The 18,670-nt window shown below is 49.7% G+C and overlaps 1 protein-coding gene across 1 annotated transcript; it reads right to left on the bottom strand.

Annotated features, from left to right (window-relative positions):
* Positions 1–10,057: 10,057 nt before the first annotated feature.
* ZNF689 (zinc finger protein 689) lies at positions 10,058–14,223 on the bottom strand. The gene is made up of 3 exons (XM_075564761.1): positions 13,680–14,223; positions 13,378–13,491; positions 10,058–11,542 (listed from the first exon to the last, which is right to left on the bottom strand). The coding sequence occupies exons 1-3, from the start codon at positions 13,882–13,884 to the stop codon at positions 10,335–10,337; spliced, it is 1,527 nt and encodes a 508-aa protein (XP_075420876.1). The 5' UTR covers positions 13,885–14,223; the 3' UTR covers positions 10,058–10,334.
* Between the last annotated feature and the right edge of the window lie 4,447 nt (positions 14,224–18,670).

Consider the following 18,670-nt stretch of genomic DNA (forward strand, 5'->3'; position numbering starts at 1 on the left):
GAGTACTACATGGCAGAACAAAGAACAAGTTACGTTTATATATATATACATATATATATGATTAAGAGCGAAATGTACCCATAGTGCCATGAAATGCACCAAAAGTAACATGGGAGGATGAATTGGTTACTAGAGGGACGGAGAGATGGTTAGTTCTGTGATAAAGCCAGTGTACTACGATGTTGATCCTTGGAGCTAGGCTATGACTACAGGAGGATTTACTGTGGAATTCTCATTGGTATATGTTTGCAACTGCCCTCCCCCTTTATCTCTGTTATGTATTCCATTTCTTTATCTGCCTGGGCTACATGCTAGCTGGTTTCTTCGGATCTAGTTTCCCGTTTAGCATTTATTACGATTACTTTGCCATTTAACGCGTGTGTGTTTTCCTGACTGCAGAGTGCACCCATCAGATGCCTCTGTTCAAGCCTTCGTGAGTCTTTCAGCACTGAAAGCATATTTTGTCATCTAATGTTGGCTTTTCTGTAATGTCTGCTGGTAAACCCTCGTAATCGTTTCTATCCGCGCCTCTTTAGCAGGTTTTATTTTTGCCCCGGTGGGAGTCCTATGGCTTCTGGGTTTTGGAAAGACCCCAACAAGGAGCTTTGCCTCTGCTAGAGCTGCAGGAGTTTCGTGGGCCCGAGACCAGTCTTTATGCTCATTTGTTGACTCGAGATTCAGTCCATACTCAGGTGTAAACCAGGGTTTTCACTTTAGTTCCGTTTCTGGAAATCCATTCTTACTTTAGATGATGATATCTCAAAAAAGTTTGTGGGAAAATGGAATTAAAAGGGAATGGATGTGTACATGTTAATATCCCAGATAGAAGGTATAGTTGACTGCCCCTGGGGGTGTATTGAGATATAATTTATATGCCTTACAGGTCACCCCTTTACAGTGTATATTTCAGTAGATTTTGCTATATTCACACTATTGTGCATCCACCGCCATTATTAAATTCCAAAACATTCTCCTCATTCTATAGAGAAAAAACAACACTCATTACCCCCATTGCACACCCCAGTCCTCCCTCCTCCCAACCCCCGTGGAATGACCCCTTCTGAGTATTTCATAGAAATGGAGTCGTACATTATGTGGGGTTTTTAATGCCCTGTTTCTTTCATTGTGCTTTTAAGACTCCTCCATATTTTATCACAGATTGGTATTTAATTCCTTTGCGTTGATGAATCCATTGTATGGGTAGAACACATTTTATTGATTCGTTCACCCATTTGGGTTGTTTCTACTTTTTATTGTTATTATGAGTAATACTGTTATGATCATTCATGCATAAGCTTTGGAGTAGACCCGTAATTGCAGTTTTCAGTAGATGCCTGGAAATGGAATTGCTGGGTCAGATATAATACTTTGAGGAACTATCCAATTGTTGGCCACAGTGGCTGTACCATCGTACACTCCCCAGAAGTAGATGAAGGTTGATTTCTTCACATCCTCCCCATCACGTCTTTCCTTTTTTTTTTGTTTTAAAATTATAGCTACCTGGTGCGTGTGAAATGGTATCTCAGTGTGATTTTAATTTGCACTTCCTTGAGAGTGGATGATGTTAAACGTCTTTTCATTTTTAAAAAGTCTGGCCATTCATATGTGCTCTTTAGAACCTCGGGGTGGCACAAGCAGCACATTTGACTGCTGACCAGAAGGTTGGATGTTCAGGCTCCCCTCGAGGAACCTGGGAAGAAAGGGCTGGCAAAAACGAGCCACTGAAATTCCAACGGAGTCCGGTTCTAACGTGATAGGGATGAGTCAGCAGAGTCAGAATCAATTCAACGGCTACTGGTTTTAGGAGAAATGTTTCCGTTACGTGCTGCCGGGTCGGTTCCCACTCATAGCGGTCCTGTGGACACCGAACAAAGCACTGCCCAGGTCTGAGCCGTCCTCATCTTGACTGCGCTCGAACCCATTATTGCAGCCATGGTGTCAATCCATCTTGTCAAGAGTCTTCTGCGGCTTTCACTGTCCTTCTACTTTGCCAAGCAGGATGCCCTGTCCTGGCAGCTTGTCCAACACAGATGCAACACATTCTTGCCATCTTTGCCTCCAAGGAGCACGCTGGTTGTTCTTATTCCAAGACCAAGGTGCTTGTTCGCTTGGTCGCCCACAGTGCTTTCAGTGTTCTTTGTGAGCGCCACAGTTCTTTCCTGAATCATTTTTGGGGGGCTCTTATAGCTCTTATCATAATCCATGCATCCACCCATCAGGTCAAGCACATGTGTACATTTGCTGCCCCCATCCTTTTCAAGACAGTGCCGCAATTCTAATGTATCGATTCTTCCTCGGTCTTCCTTTATTTATTGTGTGGCAGTTACATCATCTCCTGTCAACTCGCGGAGGGGTGGAGTCTAGCCTGTCAATCAGGTCGTGGCTTGATTATCTTGTTTGGGAGGCGCACACAGAGATAAATAGCTCACTGGAGGCCAGATAAAGGCTCACTGCCTGTGAGACATTCCTGTTGACAAGCCACATGGAGCTACGCTGGTAGAGCCAGAGCCCTGGAGTTAAAGGAGCCATGTGGAGACCACACCAGCGCTGAGATGCTTCCACTGCCACTGGATCCACAAGACTTTCCACCCACTGGCCTGTGATCTCCCTGCATTCACGGTCATTGCATGGCTGTATGAGTCTAAAGATGAATTTATGGACTAGTATCGACATATGGGGTCATATCGGACTTATGAACTTAACTTGGACTGGGCTGGGATATTTTCTTAATGTACAATTTCTCTTTGACATAAAGTTCTCTCTTACATACATATGAATTTGTGTGTAAGACTGACCCAGACGAATACAATTGTCCAACTTCCACATGTATATGAGATGACTGAAAACACCATGGCTTGTGTCAGGTGCACCGTAGTCCTCAAAGTAGCATCGTTGCTCTTCAACACTCTAAGGAAGTTCTGTGCAGCAGACTTACCCAATACAATATGTCATTTGATCTCTCGATCATATGGATCAGTTGAATAGCATAATATTTGGAACTCCTACATAACAGCAATTGAGAGAACGAAGCAGGACTAAGGTGTGTATTATTCAGTTGTACACAGGATGAGCCAACTTGGCAATAGCTGCCACCACCACCACCAAGGTTAACCATACTACACAGACTCAAAATTGCCAAATCAAGAACTTATCTTGCTTCTAAAACATGTTCTTTCTAAAACACCACTGATAGAATTTGTACAAAGTATCTGTGAGTATAATAGATGTATTTACAAGAACAATTCACTGTTAGCAGCAAACAGGGCCAGGAACACACACACTTCTGACATGGCCACAAGTCTGAACATGGCTTCCTCTTATGACACGGCCACTTCTCTTCTTGGGTTCCTGCCCCTTCCCAGGAGCGTTGACGTTAACCTTGGACTCATGTCAGCACTCTTCAGCTCCGTGATGTCCTTCAAACCAGTAACTCCTTTAGGTTGACTATTAAACTTCAATTCTTGCAGAATTATCATAGTTGGGTATATTTTCTCAATTTCTTATTGACTGCTCTTGGGACTTGGGGAAAAAATGTAACTATTCTAAGAAATATTGGGAAGGCATTCCCACATGGAAACACTAAGAGGAACCACGAGGGCCTTAGGAAGCCAAGGGCAGTATACGGTGTAAAAGCTAAATGAGTAGAGAGCTTAAGAAGTAGGAAAACTAAAAAAAAATTAAAAACAAAACAAAAAGAAGTAGGAAAACTAAAAACCAAACCAAACTCACTGCCATCAGGTCAGTGCCTACGTACAGCGACCCTGTGGGACAGGGTAGAACTGCCCCCTTTGAGTCTCTGAGACTGTAACTATTTATAGGAGCAGAGAGCCCTGTCTTTCTCCCTTGGACCAGCTGACCTTGCGGATCGCACCAACTAGTTACCACTATGCCACCCGGGCTCCCAGTAAAACTAATGTAAGGTGAAAATGAAGCATTCAGCAAGATATCCATGGGATAAGCAAATGTGGTGAAGAAAGCTGCTGGTGCCCAGCTATAAAAAGAGATAGTGTCTGGGGTCTTGACGTGGGGGGACTTGAAGATAAACAAGTGGCCATCTAGTTCAGAAGCAACAAAGCCCACATGGAAGAAGCACACCAGCCTGTGTGATCATGAGGTGCCAAAGGGATCAGTTATCAGGCATCACAGAACAAAAAATATCATATCAGTGTGTACTCACCTCCCCGATATAATCGCTGAAGACAAATGGGTGCAAAAGCAAATGTGGTGAAGAAAGCTGATGGTGCCCGGCTATCAAAAGATATAGCGTATGGGGTCTTAAAGATTTGAAGGTAAACAGCGGCCATCTAGTCCAGAAGCAACAAAGCCCACCTGGAAGAACACCAACCTGTGCGATCACGAGGTGTTGAAGGGATCAGGTATCAGACATCAAAGAACAAAAAATCCTATCATTGTGAATGAGGGGGAGTGTGGAGTGGAAACCCAAAGCCCATCTGTAGGCAATTGGATATTCCCTTAGAGAAGGGTCACGGGGAGGAGACGAACCAGTCAGGGTGCAGTGTAGCAGTGATGAAACATACAACTTTCCTCTAGGTCCTAAATGCTTCCTTCCCCCTGCCCACTATCATGATCCCAATTCTACCTTACAAATCTGGCTAGACCAGAGGATGTATACTGGTACAGATAGGAACTGGAAACACAGGGAATCAGGGCAGATGATCCCTTAAAGACCAGTGGTGAGGGTGGCGATACCGGGAGGGTCGGGTGGAAAGGGGGAACCAATTACAATAATCCACATATAACCTCCTCCCTGGGGGACGGACAACAGAAAAGTGGGTGAAGGGAGACCTCGGATAGTATAAGATATAACAAAATAATAATTTATAAATTAACAAAGGTTCATGAGGGAGGGGGAAGCAGGGAGGGAGAGGGAAAATGAGCTGATGCCAGGGGCTTAAGTGGAAAGCAAATATTTTGAGAATGGTGAGGGCAATGAATATACAAATGTGCTTTACACAATTGATGTATGTATGGATTGTGATAACAGTTGTATGAGCCCCTAATAAAATGATTTAAAACTTATATCCATGGAATTTGAAAGCAGCAAAACAGACAGACATGTATAACAATGACACATATAATGTATAATGTAATAACACGGGTATGACATACATGTACAATAATCACGGCAGCACTATTCACAGTAGTGAAAAGGTAAAAAAAGGCTCAACAGTGGATAAATGGATAGACAGACTGAGGTACAGACAGACAGTAGACTCCTATTCAGGGAGAAAGAAACGAAGGTCTGATGCATGCTACAACATGGGTGGAACTTGAAGATATGCTGAAGGATGTCAATCACATAAGGACAAAGATTCCTAAAAGGACATGCAAAGGGCTAGAGACGAGCTTTTACTAGTGGCTACCAAAGGGAAGAGCTGGGGCAAGAGGAAGGGAGGGTATTTTGGTTTATGGTGATGGAAAACTTGCGTTCAGTAAGGGTAAGGGCTGCACCCCAAATGGAATTGTCCCTCAAAAAAGCCTATTGGCAAGAGTTGGCTGGTAGAGCTAGTTCCAATAATGACCAGAAGAGCAGCTGCCGAGGCTGCTTATGTGCACCCAGAGAACTCATGGGGTTTGGTTTCTTGGTTTGGAGGTTTAGAGCCATGGTTTTCATGGATTATCTCAATTGATGGACCTAACACTATGTTTAGGGCTTCTGGTCTATCTCTTACTTTGTGGTACCGTCCCTGGTGTCTTTAGAACTTAGAAGTGACCATCCAAGGCATAACAAGTGGTGTCTATTTGCCAGGTGCAGCAGAGGAAGGGATCAGGAACAGGAAGAGGAAATTGACGGGTGTTACTCATTGCTTCCATGAACAACTGTATCCTTTGCCATGAGACCAAAAGAACTGGATGGTGCCTGGCTACCATTACTGAAAATTTTGATACAAGATTTGATAGGAGACTCCTGATCAAAAGGGTGGAAATGTGGAACTATATTTCAAATTCTCATAGAATCCACACTTTATGGAACCCTAAGACTGGGGGAACCCCCAAAACTACTTCCCTGAGATCTTCTTTAAATGTTAACCCCAAAACACACCCTGAGATATTTAAAACAAGCACATTTAGCTTAATTAGTAAAGTAGCTTAGTTAGTAAAGAATAAGTGCCTTGAACATGTGTTTTTCTTTCTTTAAATCATTTTATTAGGGGCTCATAAAACGCTTATCACAATCCATACACACATCCATTGCATAAAGCACATCTGTACATTCGTTACCCTCATCATTCTCAACACGTGCTCTCCACGTTAAGCCCCTGGCACCAGCTCATTTCTTCCCCCTGAACATGTGTTCTTTTAAAGAACCATCTACATGAGATTAAAAACAAAACACCAAACTCACTGCCATTAAGGTGATGTTGACTCAGAGTGACCCTTTAGCACAGGGTAGACCTGACCCTGTGGTTTCCAAGACTGTAACTCTTTACAGGAGTAGAAAGCGCCATCTTCCTTTCTCAGAGGGCGGGTGGCTTAGAACTCCTAACTCTAGTTAACAGGCCAACATGTGACGACTACACCACCAGGTCTCCTAAAAAACTGGCTAGGAAGCTTCGGACAGTGAGTTTATGTCAGTAGGGGGAGGAACTTGGCAAAGGAGGCGGGGAGAATGGGTGCACAACTTGAATGTCATCAATGTCCCTCAGTTCTACTGTAGAGATGGTTGGTGTGTGTTCTGCTGTGCATATTCTTGACACAAGAATAAATTAAGAAAACAACTGAAGTATTGGTTGACTATCTAGGCCATCAGTTACCTTAAAGACCCGTTTCAGTATAGTAGTGCACTGTCCAGGTGTCAGCCGGCTTGAAATCTCGGTCTTCATGATTAGCTATGCGATCCTGAACAAGTGACCTAAAATCACTGAGCCTGTTTTCTCATCAAGGTTGCTGTGTGTCAGAATGGGCTTAATAGCACAGCGGGTTGGGTTTAGATGGAGTCTGAGAGTCCTGGTGACACAGTGGTCAAGAGCCTGACTGCTAACCAAAAGGTGAAAAGGCAGGATATGGGAGGAAATGGCAGCTGCTTCCTAAGGATATCGCTTTGGAAACCCTGTAGGGCAGTTGTCCTGTCCGTTGGTTATGACTTGGGGTTGACTCAATAGCTACGGGCTTGTGTTTGGGGTCTAAAACGTAAGTTCATCTTATAAGCGTATGAGGTAATGTTACGGTCTTGAGAATGCTGGCTCTACCCAGAGCGAGAATGCTTCGAGACAAAGGACCTTAGCCTCCTCACACTGGAAGCAGCAGAAGCATCCTGTGTTCGTTGGCTTCTTTTCCCCCTCAAATTCCGAAGAGCCAACCTGGAGGGCCCAGGAAAAGGCTAGACACATAGTGACATGTATTACAGAAGCACACTGAGTTTCGGGAACCTCTCTCTCACCTGGAACCATGCCATCAGCCCTCAAGGGTGCTTGCTGCAAACAGGACTGTGAGAAATGGCCTAAGGGAAGAGTTATCCGAGTCTAGCGTTTTGGGCTTATCAATAATATGAGTAGTGTCTCCCAGCATCTATTTTATAAGATTCTTATGAAAATTAGACTGGGTACATAGATGAACTTGAAAACTACTGTGCTCGGGGAAGCGAAACACAGAACACATACCTATGATCACTTAGATGAAATATCGATAGGGAAGTGCAGACCATGGAAACAGAAACCAGATTAGTGGTTACACAGAACTTGAAAGCAGGGACGCAGGCAGACATATATACACAGCTGCTAACTGCAGTATTAGTCACAGGAGCCAATGTCTAGACAAACTAGGTTTGTGGTTGCCGTGAGCTGGGGGGAAGGGGGAGATGGAACAGAGTTCTTGTTTGGAGTAACAACACTGTCAATACAATGAAGGTCGCTAAATCAGGTACTCAAAATTGGTTCACGTGGCAGATTTTGTTATATGTATTTGACCGCATAAAACTTTAAAGAAACTGGTATATATAAAGTGCTTTACCTAGACTATCATAAATGTTCAATAAAGGTGGATATTATTAATCTTTTAGGCCCAGTAAATGTCATCCTGGTGACACAATGGGTAACCATTCAGCTGCTTAAAGGTTGGTGGTTCAAATCCCTCCGTGGCTCAGTGGGAGCAAAGACCTGGTGATCTAAGAACTTCTGTGGGGGCAGTTCTGCTCGGTCCTACAGGACCCCTCTGAGTGGACAGGTCAAGTCAAACAGATGGACATGAGTGGGTCTGGGGATTGTATAATTGTCTTTCAGAAAATGCAGCTGGACACTGGCGACAAGGAGAGAGCACAATGGAAGTGCTTTTGTGTGGGGTTCTTTGAAAGATAGCTTTGAGCATGTTCAGAGGTTATGCTTGGGACAGAAGGACTCTGGGACTATTAGGAACAGAGAGAAAGGAGGAGTCAGCGGAGCCAAGTCCCCAGCGGACAGATGTCAAGACTCCAGGCCCAACTATGAGCATGAACATGACAGAAGCAGGGTCTAAAACAAGCATTCTAAATGGGACTCTGCTCTGACTGGAAACCATCAGAAGGGGAACTTTGACTTTCTAAACAGGCACCCCACAAGGCACAGAAGTAACCCCTCAGAAACGTTTACGGAGACCCAGTCTGGTAGGGTCCCTGCCCTGCGGTCAGCAGCTCCTCAGGCAAAGTGAAAGTTCTGCAGCTAAGTACCAGGACAGAGGTCATTTAAAACTGCTAAGCCAGGCGCTCTAGCTGGTCCCCTCCCTGTGGGCGGAGATCTAGAGAGCGCAAAGCTGCAGCAGCCCAGCAGGAGCTGATCCACTCCCGCTGCTGGAGAGGAGAGCCGTCTGGTGTGGAGATTCTAATTTGGCACAGCTCCCAAGGCAAACTGGGAGGCCCTGTCCACATTTGATTGAGTTTAAGACTTAGCATCTACTCAGAGGTGGGCACCAGGGACAGCCCCTCGGGAGCTTCCATGAGGGAGGCCAGCAGGAACACTTCCTGCTTCCAGGACCTCAATGGAGGAAAAATGTTGACTGAGGCCTGATGGGAGGTTGTGCTGATTCCCATCCTGAGGAGAATCTGAGAGGGCAAAGGCCCAGTTGTCCAGGGGTTCCCAGCCCCTGGCGGCCTGGAACGAATCCTGGGCCGATACTGACTTGCAGGGACCCTAGAGGACAGGGTAGAACTGCCCCTGTGCGTTTCCACCCGTAATTGTTCACTGGAGTTGAAAGCTGCTGATGGTTTCGAACTGCTGACCTTGGGGATGGCCGCCCAGTGTGTCATCACTACACCGCCCTGGACCACAAAAGGAAGTATCGCGGCAGGCTCTCTTCTCGCTTTTCTGTTTTTATGGCTGTCCTCAAGAGAGCTCCCTTGCTTTTTCTTGAAATCAGCATCCCACAGCTCCCTGTGACCCAACTTTCCAGACACAGGGTTCAGAGGCTTAGCTTCATCACATGCCGTTCATGGTCTGTAAGGCTGAGGGCATTTAGATGTCTATCACACTGGAAACCCATGGTCTGGTGTGTGGCTGCCCCCAGTCCGATGTCATCTAGGCTTTAAGATGCACACAGACCAAGGGAAGGTACACGGTGTACAAGGTGATGCTAGCTTACTCCTGCCTGGTCTTTGTCAGAGACACTGGCCAACCCCATTTGGCAAGAGGTCCCGTGGAAACGGACACTCTCTTTCATAGGAAACGCCTGACCGAGTGAGTGGGGCCAAGGGGTGGTGACCAGCAGGTACCTGATGGGACTAAGCAGATCTGAGGTGAGGCTTACAGGGTAGGAGAATGCCGGTCTCAAGCCCCTCCTAAAGATCAGCGCTAGCCCACAGAGAAATGGCCTGCCTCGGGAGGTAGTGAGCTCCGTCAAGAGAGGCTTTCGAGCAAGGGGTAGACGAGCAGTGGGCAGGAGGGCTGGGCAAAGAGAACTCGACCAGTTCTTTCAAGTCTCCTGTAAAGAAAGAGGCAGCGTAGGAAAGGCCTGCCTCCCAGAGCTTCTCCTTGCTGCTCAAACTAAAGAAGCCGCGGACTCTGAAAGGACGGGGGGGGGGGGGGGGGGGGGGGGGGGCGGGGGGGGCGGGGGGGGGGGAGACGACGACGACACGGACTTCTGGGCCAAATGTGCAGACACACGGAGGATTTTAGGATAGGATGGCTTGTAAAACTGTTAGGGAATGGTGTCACCTCTCCCAGTGGGGCCGCCTGTTCAAGACACTCGCGCACGCACGCACACACACACACACATACACACACAGTAAGGCAGCCAGCAGGTAGAATATTCTAAAGGGTTCTTTGTGTAGCCGGAGCTCCTGGAATGCCTGGGGACTCCTCTTTCCCATCTCTGGGCCTGTCCATCCAAGGAAGGGGCTGGGATCCCTAACTTATACAGTCCTTCCCGCGCGACGGGGCACTGGCTTTCTGACTGGGCCCCTCTTTAGCAGCTCGAGGGCTACAGTTGGGGGCGCTGGGGTTACACTTGTGCACAGCCAGCGACCACCTCTGGCGGAAGCAGCGGCCACACTGCGGGCAAGGGAAGGGCTTCTCCCCCGTGTGCAGAAGCTGGTGCTGGGCCAGGTGGCTCCACTGGGCAAAGCGCTTGGAGCACAGGTCACAGGCATAGGGCCGCTCGCCCGAGTGCACGCGCTGGTGGCTGGCCAGGAGCGACGGGTAGGCAAAGCGGCGGCCGCAGTCCTCACACGCGTACAGCTTCTCCTCCGTGTGCGTGCTGCGGTGGATGGCGAGCGAGCCGCTCCGCCGGAAGGCACGGCCGCAGTCCGGGCAGGGGTAGGGCTTCTCCCCGGTGTGCAGCAGCTGGTGCTGGAGCAGCGTGCTGCGCTGCGAGAAGCGGGCCTGGCAGTGCTCGCAGGCGTACGGCCGCTCCCCGGAGTGCACCCGCCGGTGGCTGACCAGGCGCGAGGAGGACGAGAAGCGGCGCTCGCAGTCCGGGCACGGGTAGGGCTTCTCTCCCGTGTGGATCCGCTGGTGGATGACCAGGGCCGTGCGCTGGCGGAAGCGGCGACTGCACTCCGGGCAGCTGTAGGGCTTCTCCCCCGTGTGCGTCCGCTGGTGGATGGCCAGCAGGGACGGGTAGGCGAAGCGGCGGCCGCAGCTGGCGCACTGGTGGGGCTTCTCGCCCGTGTGCGTGGTCCGGTGGTTGGCCAGCGAGCGGCTCCTCCGGAAGCAGCGGCCGCAGTCCGGGCAGTGGTAGGGCTTCTCCCCGGTGTGGATTACCTGGTGCTGGGAAAGGTTCTTGCGCTGGGAGAAACGTTTGCCACACTGGTCACAAACATACGGGCACTCCCCCGAGTGTGCCCGCCGGTGGCTGACCAGCAGCGACGGGTAGGAAAATCGGCGCCCACAGTCTGGGCAGGGATAAGGCTTTTTCAGATTCTGGGCGCACTTGTGGCTGGCCAGGGCGGGGGGGTCGGGGAAGGTACAGCCACAGTCGGGGCAGATGGGGGCCCCCGAAGTCTGCCTGGGGACGAGTCGGGGTTTGCTGGGGCGGCGGCCTCTCTTTCCCTTTCGGGGTGCCTCATTAGCGGGGAGCCCTTCCTTCTGGTCATGCTTCTTTCTGGTTCGGGTCTCTGCAAGGGCACAGGGAGAAATTCATGTTATAACACTGGGCCCCTGGCTCTTGCCTGTTACAGGGCTGTGCGCTGAAGGCTCAGCACTCGGGCAGCACAGAGTGACTACACGTACTTACTGCCTCAGATACCAAGAGCCTGAGGCAGCCGGGGGTGGGGAAGGTTTCTTGGAAGCAATTCTGCTGAACCTCATCCAAATGACGCACTCAGACGTTTAAAGGGTCCAAAACGAAAACTCGTTTAAAATAGAACACAGAGAAACCTTGTTCCCATCCTCATTCCCATCTGCTCCAAGGAAATCCGATTTCATTAGTTTGCGTTTCACAAAGATAGAAACTTTCTCCCCTCCGTCTAACCTTTCTAACTCTCTCCCTCTCCCTCACTCTCTCTCTGCCTTTGCATGAATTCTCACTCACAGCAACACTCCAGGGTCTCGGAGACTGTGATCTTGGTGGAACAGGGAGCAGACGGTTCATCTTTCTCTTGCAGGGGTGAGTGGGTTTAAACCGCCCTCCTTGTGGATAGCAGCCTGCTGCTTAACCCACAGTGCTTCCAGGGTTCCCGAGAGACAGTTAGAAAAGTGGAAACAGACAGCCCCACAGAGGTGACAGCAGGGAAGCCCCAAGCTGTCTGTGGCAGGTACCACAAGCCTGCAGTCCTTGACACAAGAGGGGCAAAATTAAAAACCAAACTCCATGCCTTGAGTCGACGCGGACTCATAGCGACCCTATAGGGCAGGGGTAAGGTACCTGTGGGCTTCTGAGATTGCAAGAAAGCCTCCTCTTTCTCCCCGGAGGGTTGGTCTCGAAAGGAGGAACTTGAAGTTCAAAGCAAGAAATGGAAACAAAGAGGCTGTGTGATCTTGCCAGTGACTGGGTGGCCGGAGGCCCTTCAAGCCAATGGGTCTCAAACTTGACTGTGACCAGAGTCACCTGGAGGGCTGGTTAAATAGATTGCTGGGCCCGACTCCCAGGCTCTGAGACTCAGCCGGTCTAGGGTGGGGGCCCAAGAACTTGCATTTCTAAGTTTCCAAGTCATGCTTCTGCGGGTCTGGGGATGACCCTTGAGAAGCAATATTTGCAAGTATTTGTTAAGGGCTTTTAACTAGTATCTTACCTAATGGCTTTCAAAGAGATAGACACGGCCAAACTAACTGGAGCTGGTAACGCATTTGAGTCTTTGCATTCCCTTGTGTACACATACATACACACACACACACACACACACACACACACACACTCGATAGCTCTGGAGTGGGGGGGTTCAGGAATCTGTAAATTTTGTCCCCTCAGTTTGCCAAGAGATTTCGATCTAATTGGTAGCCCCTTTGAGGCCCTGCCTTGGCAAAAACTGGCAAGTTTTAAGTGAGGACATAACACGGGCAGCACTGAGTCTTGGAAATCCGGCTTGGCCAGTTCTGTCTGCCCCTGTGGGTGGTTTTGGTCCTCCACTGATCAGGATCATCCAGTCAGAAAGCCAGAAAAAGGGCCCTGCCTCCTGCCCCCCTCCAGAAGCTGCTCCCCATCAGTTCCCCTCAATCAAAACAGAAGGGGCGCGGACCTCAGAGTAAGTATAGGCTTGCTCAGTTCTGCAAAAGGAGTGGGTGGGTGGGGGCAGGGATCCTGGGCAGGAGGCCGGAGGGCTGACTGATTCTTCCACACTGGACAGAACTGCAGGTGGATAGTTTGCAAACTGACACCGCTCATCCTTGTTCGCTGCGGCCGGCCAACCCCACGAGCAGAGAAACGGTCCCGGGTACTCGTAGGCGGGACCCAAATTGGGAAGCAGGTCATTACAGGAGGGCTTCGGGGTCTCCGTGGGCAATGTGCACTCACTTCTCTGGACCGTTAGCGCTCTCGGGCACTCCTGCGGATCCAGGGCGGCCGGCTCCCAAGCATCGGCGTTCCGCTCCAACCAGGAGATGAGGGCTGGCTTGGCACCTGCACACCCTGCAAAGAGAACCAGCTCGCTAAGTGCCCGCTTAATGCCCGCCCGCCCGGTGGCAGCCCGTGCTGCGCCCTCGTGCCCTCTGGAGGCAGGCTGGTCCGCTGCCAGGGCCCTGGACTCCCTGCCCCCTCTCCCCCGCCAAGGGACTTCGCTCCTTCCGACCGCGGAAGCGGACGGCGCCGGGCCTCACCGAGCGCGCCCAGGTGGCCGTATGTCTCGCGCATCACGTCCCGGTACAGGGCCCTCTGCGCGGGCCGCAGACACGCCCACTCCTCGCGGGAGAAGTACACGGCCACGTCCGCGAACCGCACGGCCCTCGGCCGCCGTCCCCGCCTCCGGCCCGGCCCGGCTTCTCCCGCCCGCGGCGCGCGCAGAGGGGCCGAAGGCGGCGCCATTGGGCCGGAGGAGCGGGCGCCACGGCCCCCTCGCCCCGACCGCGGCCCCGCGGCGCTGGCCGGGTACCCGGGGGTGCGGAGCCGCCACCGGGCCGGGGACGCGCCGGCTAGGAGGCCCCGAGGTGGTCGGAACCTGTCGCCCGCAGGCCTAACGGAAACCTGTCGCTGTTATTCAGGAAACTCCTGCCCGAACGCGGGCGAAAGGCACCGGAAGATGCCTTCGGGGAAAATGGCGGCGCCACGCCTGCACCGCCTTTGCCGGGAACCCAAGCGGTTCCCAGCTATCGATTTTATTGACCAGGGCGCCATGCCGGCTTCCTAACCTCTTTGCCCTCAAGTGCAATGGCGCTGCGATTGGGCTTCGCGGCCCCGCCCCCTTCCCCCCACGGCGCGCGCCCATTGGCCGGCGGCCGAAGAACGAGCGTTCTGATTGGGTGCGAGGGAACGCGGCCTGTTTGAACGACGCTAACGGACGCGTAAGGGCAAGAAGTTGGGCCGCGCGCGTGAGCTGGGGCTTGGGCAGCGGAGGGAGGCTTCAGGTGCATCGAACCGCCGGGCTGTTTGCTTTGGGCAAACGCAGCCTAGCTGGCGTGGGCCGTGAACGCACGCTGCCTAACCTGGCACCGAGTTCCCTCTCGTGGCTTTGCGACCTGGGGTCTGGACAGGCTTCACTTCCTGGTTTCCCTTCTGTGAAAGGCATTCAGCGTGTGCAGGGGCAGACGGCACCCCACCTTATGGCAGGCTTCAGCGTTTGCTGCCTAGTCCGTCCACTTGTCACACTGGTGGCTCGTGGGTTGCGTTGCTGTAATGCCACCAGTGTCTGAACAGCCAGCAGCAGGGTCAGCACGGTGGACAAGTCTCAGGGGAGATGAGGAAGAAGGACCGATGGACCGATTTCTCAGACAGTCGGGCCAGTGAAAACTGAATAGCGGTAAACGCCGATTCAGTGGCAGAAGGTGAGGCTCTCGCGTTAGAAGGCACTCAAAAGGAAAGAGCTGCGCCCTCAAGCCACCATTCATGATGTGGATGGAGCAAACCTTCGGGAGCCTTCATTGGCGATGTGGCGTGACTCGAATTGGGAAGAAACAGCTGCAAGCGCCCATTAATAATCAGACGGGGACTTTAGGAAGTATAAATCCAGGAAAATAGGAAGTTGTCAAAAACGAAGTGTAAAACTTGAAGGTACGCTAGACGATCTACCTAGAGCCCCCTCCCAGGGGGATGGACAACAGAAAAGTGGGTAAAGGAAGACATTGGTCAGTATAAGACATAAGAAAAAATAATGATTTATAAATTTATCAAGGGTTCATGAGGAAGGAGGACGGATGGGGGTGGGAGGGGGAAAATGAGAAGCTGAGTGGAGGGAGGGTGGGGTGGAAAGGAGGAACCGATTGATTACAGGGATCTAAATATAACCTACAATAGAAAAGTGAGTAAAGAGATAGCGGACAGTGTAAATATGACAAAATAATTTCTAAATTATCAAAGGTTCATGAGGGAGGGGGGAGCATGGAGGGAGGGGCAAAAATGAGCTGATGCCAGGGGCTTACATGGAGAACAAATGTTTTGAGAATGATGAGGGCAATGAATGTACAAATGTGCTTTACACAACTGATGTATATATGGATTGTGATGAGTTGTATGAGCCCCAATAAAATGATTTTTAAAACCACCTTGTTTCTCTTGGGTAGTATAGCTGGTCCCTGGTACTTCTTCCTGATTAAAAAAACAAACAAACACACACACACACACAAATGAGAAGCTGATACCTGTAAGGAAGATTTGGTGATGGAAAAAAAAAAGGCAAAGGTAGAAAACATTTTCAAAGGTTTGTTTCATAGCTCCTGGGCGAGGTTCACAGGTCTCTAATTGGAGCCAGAGAAGTCACACTGCCTGGGAGGGAGGGGAGGGGAGAGGAAGGGACAGGAGCATTCTGAGCTGGAGGGCAAGGTTCACAGATCCCTAGCTGGAGCGCTGAGAAGAGGGAGGTGCGTTTATAACCCGGGTCTAGGGGAGGGAGTAGCTGGTTTTTCCACTGCAATTTTGTTATCTTCAGATCCTGGGCTAAGCAATAGTGTTCAAAGTTATCTACAATGGTTAACCTGCACCTGGGCTGGAAGGCCACTGAGGGGACAGGGAGGCCTGCTCTTTCCAAGCATCCTTGAAGTGTTTTCACCAGCTCTGGGCATCCTTCCACTCACCTGCCCTGCTAATTCCCACTTGTGCCTGACAATACCACGGGTTGAAGTAGAAAATGTTTTTAAAATGATGGCAACAAATGTGCCCGACAGAGTGGATGGATGTATGGATTGTGATGAGTTGTACGAGCCCCCAATAAAATGATTGAAAGAAAAGCTAGGCATCAGTGAGTTGAAATGGACTAGTATTGGTCATTTTGAGTTGAACAATCACGGTCTACAAATGACAAGTTGAAGAGGAAAGCCAGTTAATGTGACTTTATTGAAATGTTCCAACCACTAAGCCAAAGATGAAGAAATTGAAGATTATCTCTCACAGACTTCAGCACTCTGAAATCAAACATGCAATCGAGAAGCCTTGTGCTTTTTCTGTGCACCACTCTTGGTTATTACAGTGTTGACACAAGTGTGCAGAGGTACATCAAAGACGTGACTTACGGAAAACCATTTTTAAAATAGTGTGTGGTCAGTGTGGGGTTAGGGTTAAATATTTTGTCTTGGTTTCCTTGAATGGGCTTTATTATAGAGTACTGATAATCCACCTTTGTTACATATAAGACCTTCTACCATTGAGTCAATTCCAACTCACACTGACCCTATTTGTTTCCAAGGCTGTACATCTTTACAGGAGCTTCATCCACAGAGTGGCTGGTGGATTGGAACTGCCAACCTTGTGGTTAGCTTACGTTACATTATATAACAAATTCATGTTCGTTACAGAAACTTTGTAGAAAGAAGGGAAACTCATAGACTTAAGCAAAATAGCCTTTAAAGCATTGTGTGGTGGGAGGTATTGCTTTTACATGGCTTTCCTAGCCGTGGTCTTATAACATCCACCAAATGATTAGGTGTGACTATGCAAATAAGTTTCTCATGGACCACCAGGAGGATTGGATGATTTGCTAATAATGCGCATGGAATGAAATGCATGGACCCGGAGACAAACAGGAGACCTGACTACCACCAAGAAGAGATGGGAGTGGAGTGCATCCTGGTGTCTCCGTGCTGGAAAACAAGACCAGGAGGCAGAGTTGTAACGCCAGCAATGGTCAGACAGCAGAACCAGGAGCCTGGTAGCGAGCTAGAAACTGAAGTACCTTTGGGCAGGAAGCTTGCTGACTGAGTAGAGCCCTTCCAGGGACACTTACAGAACTAGAGTTTTGTCACCGCTGCCCAAGCAGGACAAGGGCCAGGCTGGCCCAAGAGGCTGAAGGGCTTGTGGTGCCGAGGGTCAGAGAGAGGCATAATTCAAAGGGGCTATTGTATCCTAAGTAATTTCTTTTTTTTTCCCCCTGAGTAATTTCTGATCCAGAGTTTTAACTAGTTACATCCCTAGTAAACCCCATCACCATCCATCTGATCTGTGAGTTCTGCGTGGCCTTTTCAATGAATCTTTGAGTCCTGGCGTTAACAGGACTTTCTATCGCTCTTCCCGCATGCCAGGAGCCCTACAAGGCAGTCCTGGCCTTCACGGCTCAGACCTCTCACTGGGCCGTGGAAGGAAGATGTGACCTCTGCTTCTGTGATGACATCAGACTTGGAAACCCGTATGGAGAAGTTCCACTCTGTCCCTTAGGGTCACCGTGGGTCGAAATGAACTTGACAGCAGTGAGTTTGGTAGAATTTGTTTACACACACACACACACACACACACACACACTATTCCGGTTTGCTTGCTGACTCAAGAATCCACAGGAGCTCCCGGCCTCCCTTCAGGTTCAATCATCTGTGCAGCTTTATTTACACAGGACTTTGGTTCAATGCACAAAGCATAGGAGAAACCAAGTTTAAAAAAACAAAACCAACAAGCATGCTTTAAATGGAGTTTAGAGACTAGTGAGGCATACCAGTGAGCTCACAAAAGAACATCTGCGTGTGTATGTGAAAGGGACAAGGTATTGCCAATGGAACCAGCAATTTTATCACCACAACCTTATCACAGCCCCCTCCCCCACTTATATGTTAAATGGGGTGATGCAGTTTCACCAACTCAATGCCATCTTAGGGTAACTGAAGGCAGAAGCATGTACCATTTGCCACATCGCTCATCTCCGTGGGTGTCACACGTCTCCGATGCATTAATGTTTTTAAAAGCTCTACTGGTGTAGAGGTGATGCACTGGGTTGCTAACTGCAAAGTCTGCAGTTCAAAGCCACCAGCCGCTCGGCAGGAGAAAGGTGGCCCTTTCTACTCCAGTAAAGAGTTACAGTCTGGGAAGCCGCAGGGACAGCTCTACCCTGTCGTACAGGGTCTGTATGAGTCAGCATCGACTTGATAGCAGTGAGTTTGGTTGTTATTATTTGACAAAACACTCATCCCAAATCCTTCAGAGATTAGGAAAAATGACAAGAAAAGTCCCAAGAGAGTGACAGCTTCCGAAGAAAGTAGGATGAGCTACGGAAGATGGTTGCCGTGAACAGTCACTGGGAACAAAAGTCACTGACTTCGCCGTGCAAGAAGTGGAGGCTCTCTACTAACACACTTGTTGGGGAGGGATGTCAAGGTGGAGAAGACAGAGCCCCTCCTTGGAATGAGCTTCCATACTGTGTATTACGTGGGACACAAGCTTGGTCTATGGAAGTGTGGTG

This window comes from Tenrec ecaudatus, chromosome 12 (assembly GCF_050624435.1).
Source record: "Tenrec ecaudatus isolate mTenEca1 chromosome 12, mTenEca1.hap1, whole genome shotgun sequence".
In the NCBI taxonomy this organism is placed as follows: domain Eukaryota; kingdom Metazoa; phylum Chordata; class Mammalia; order Afrosoricida; family Tenrecidae; genus Tenrec; species Tenrec ecaudatus.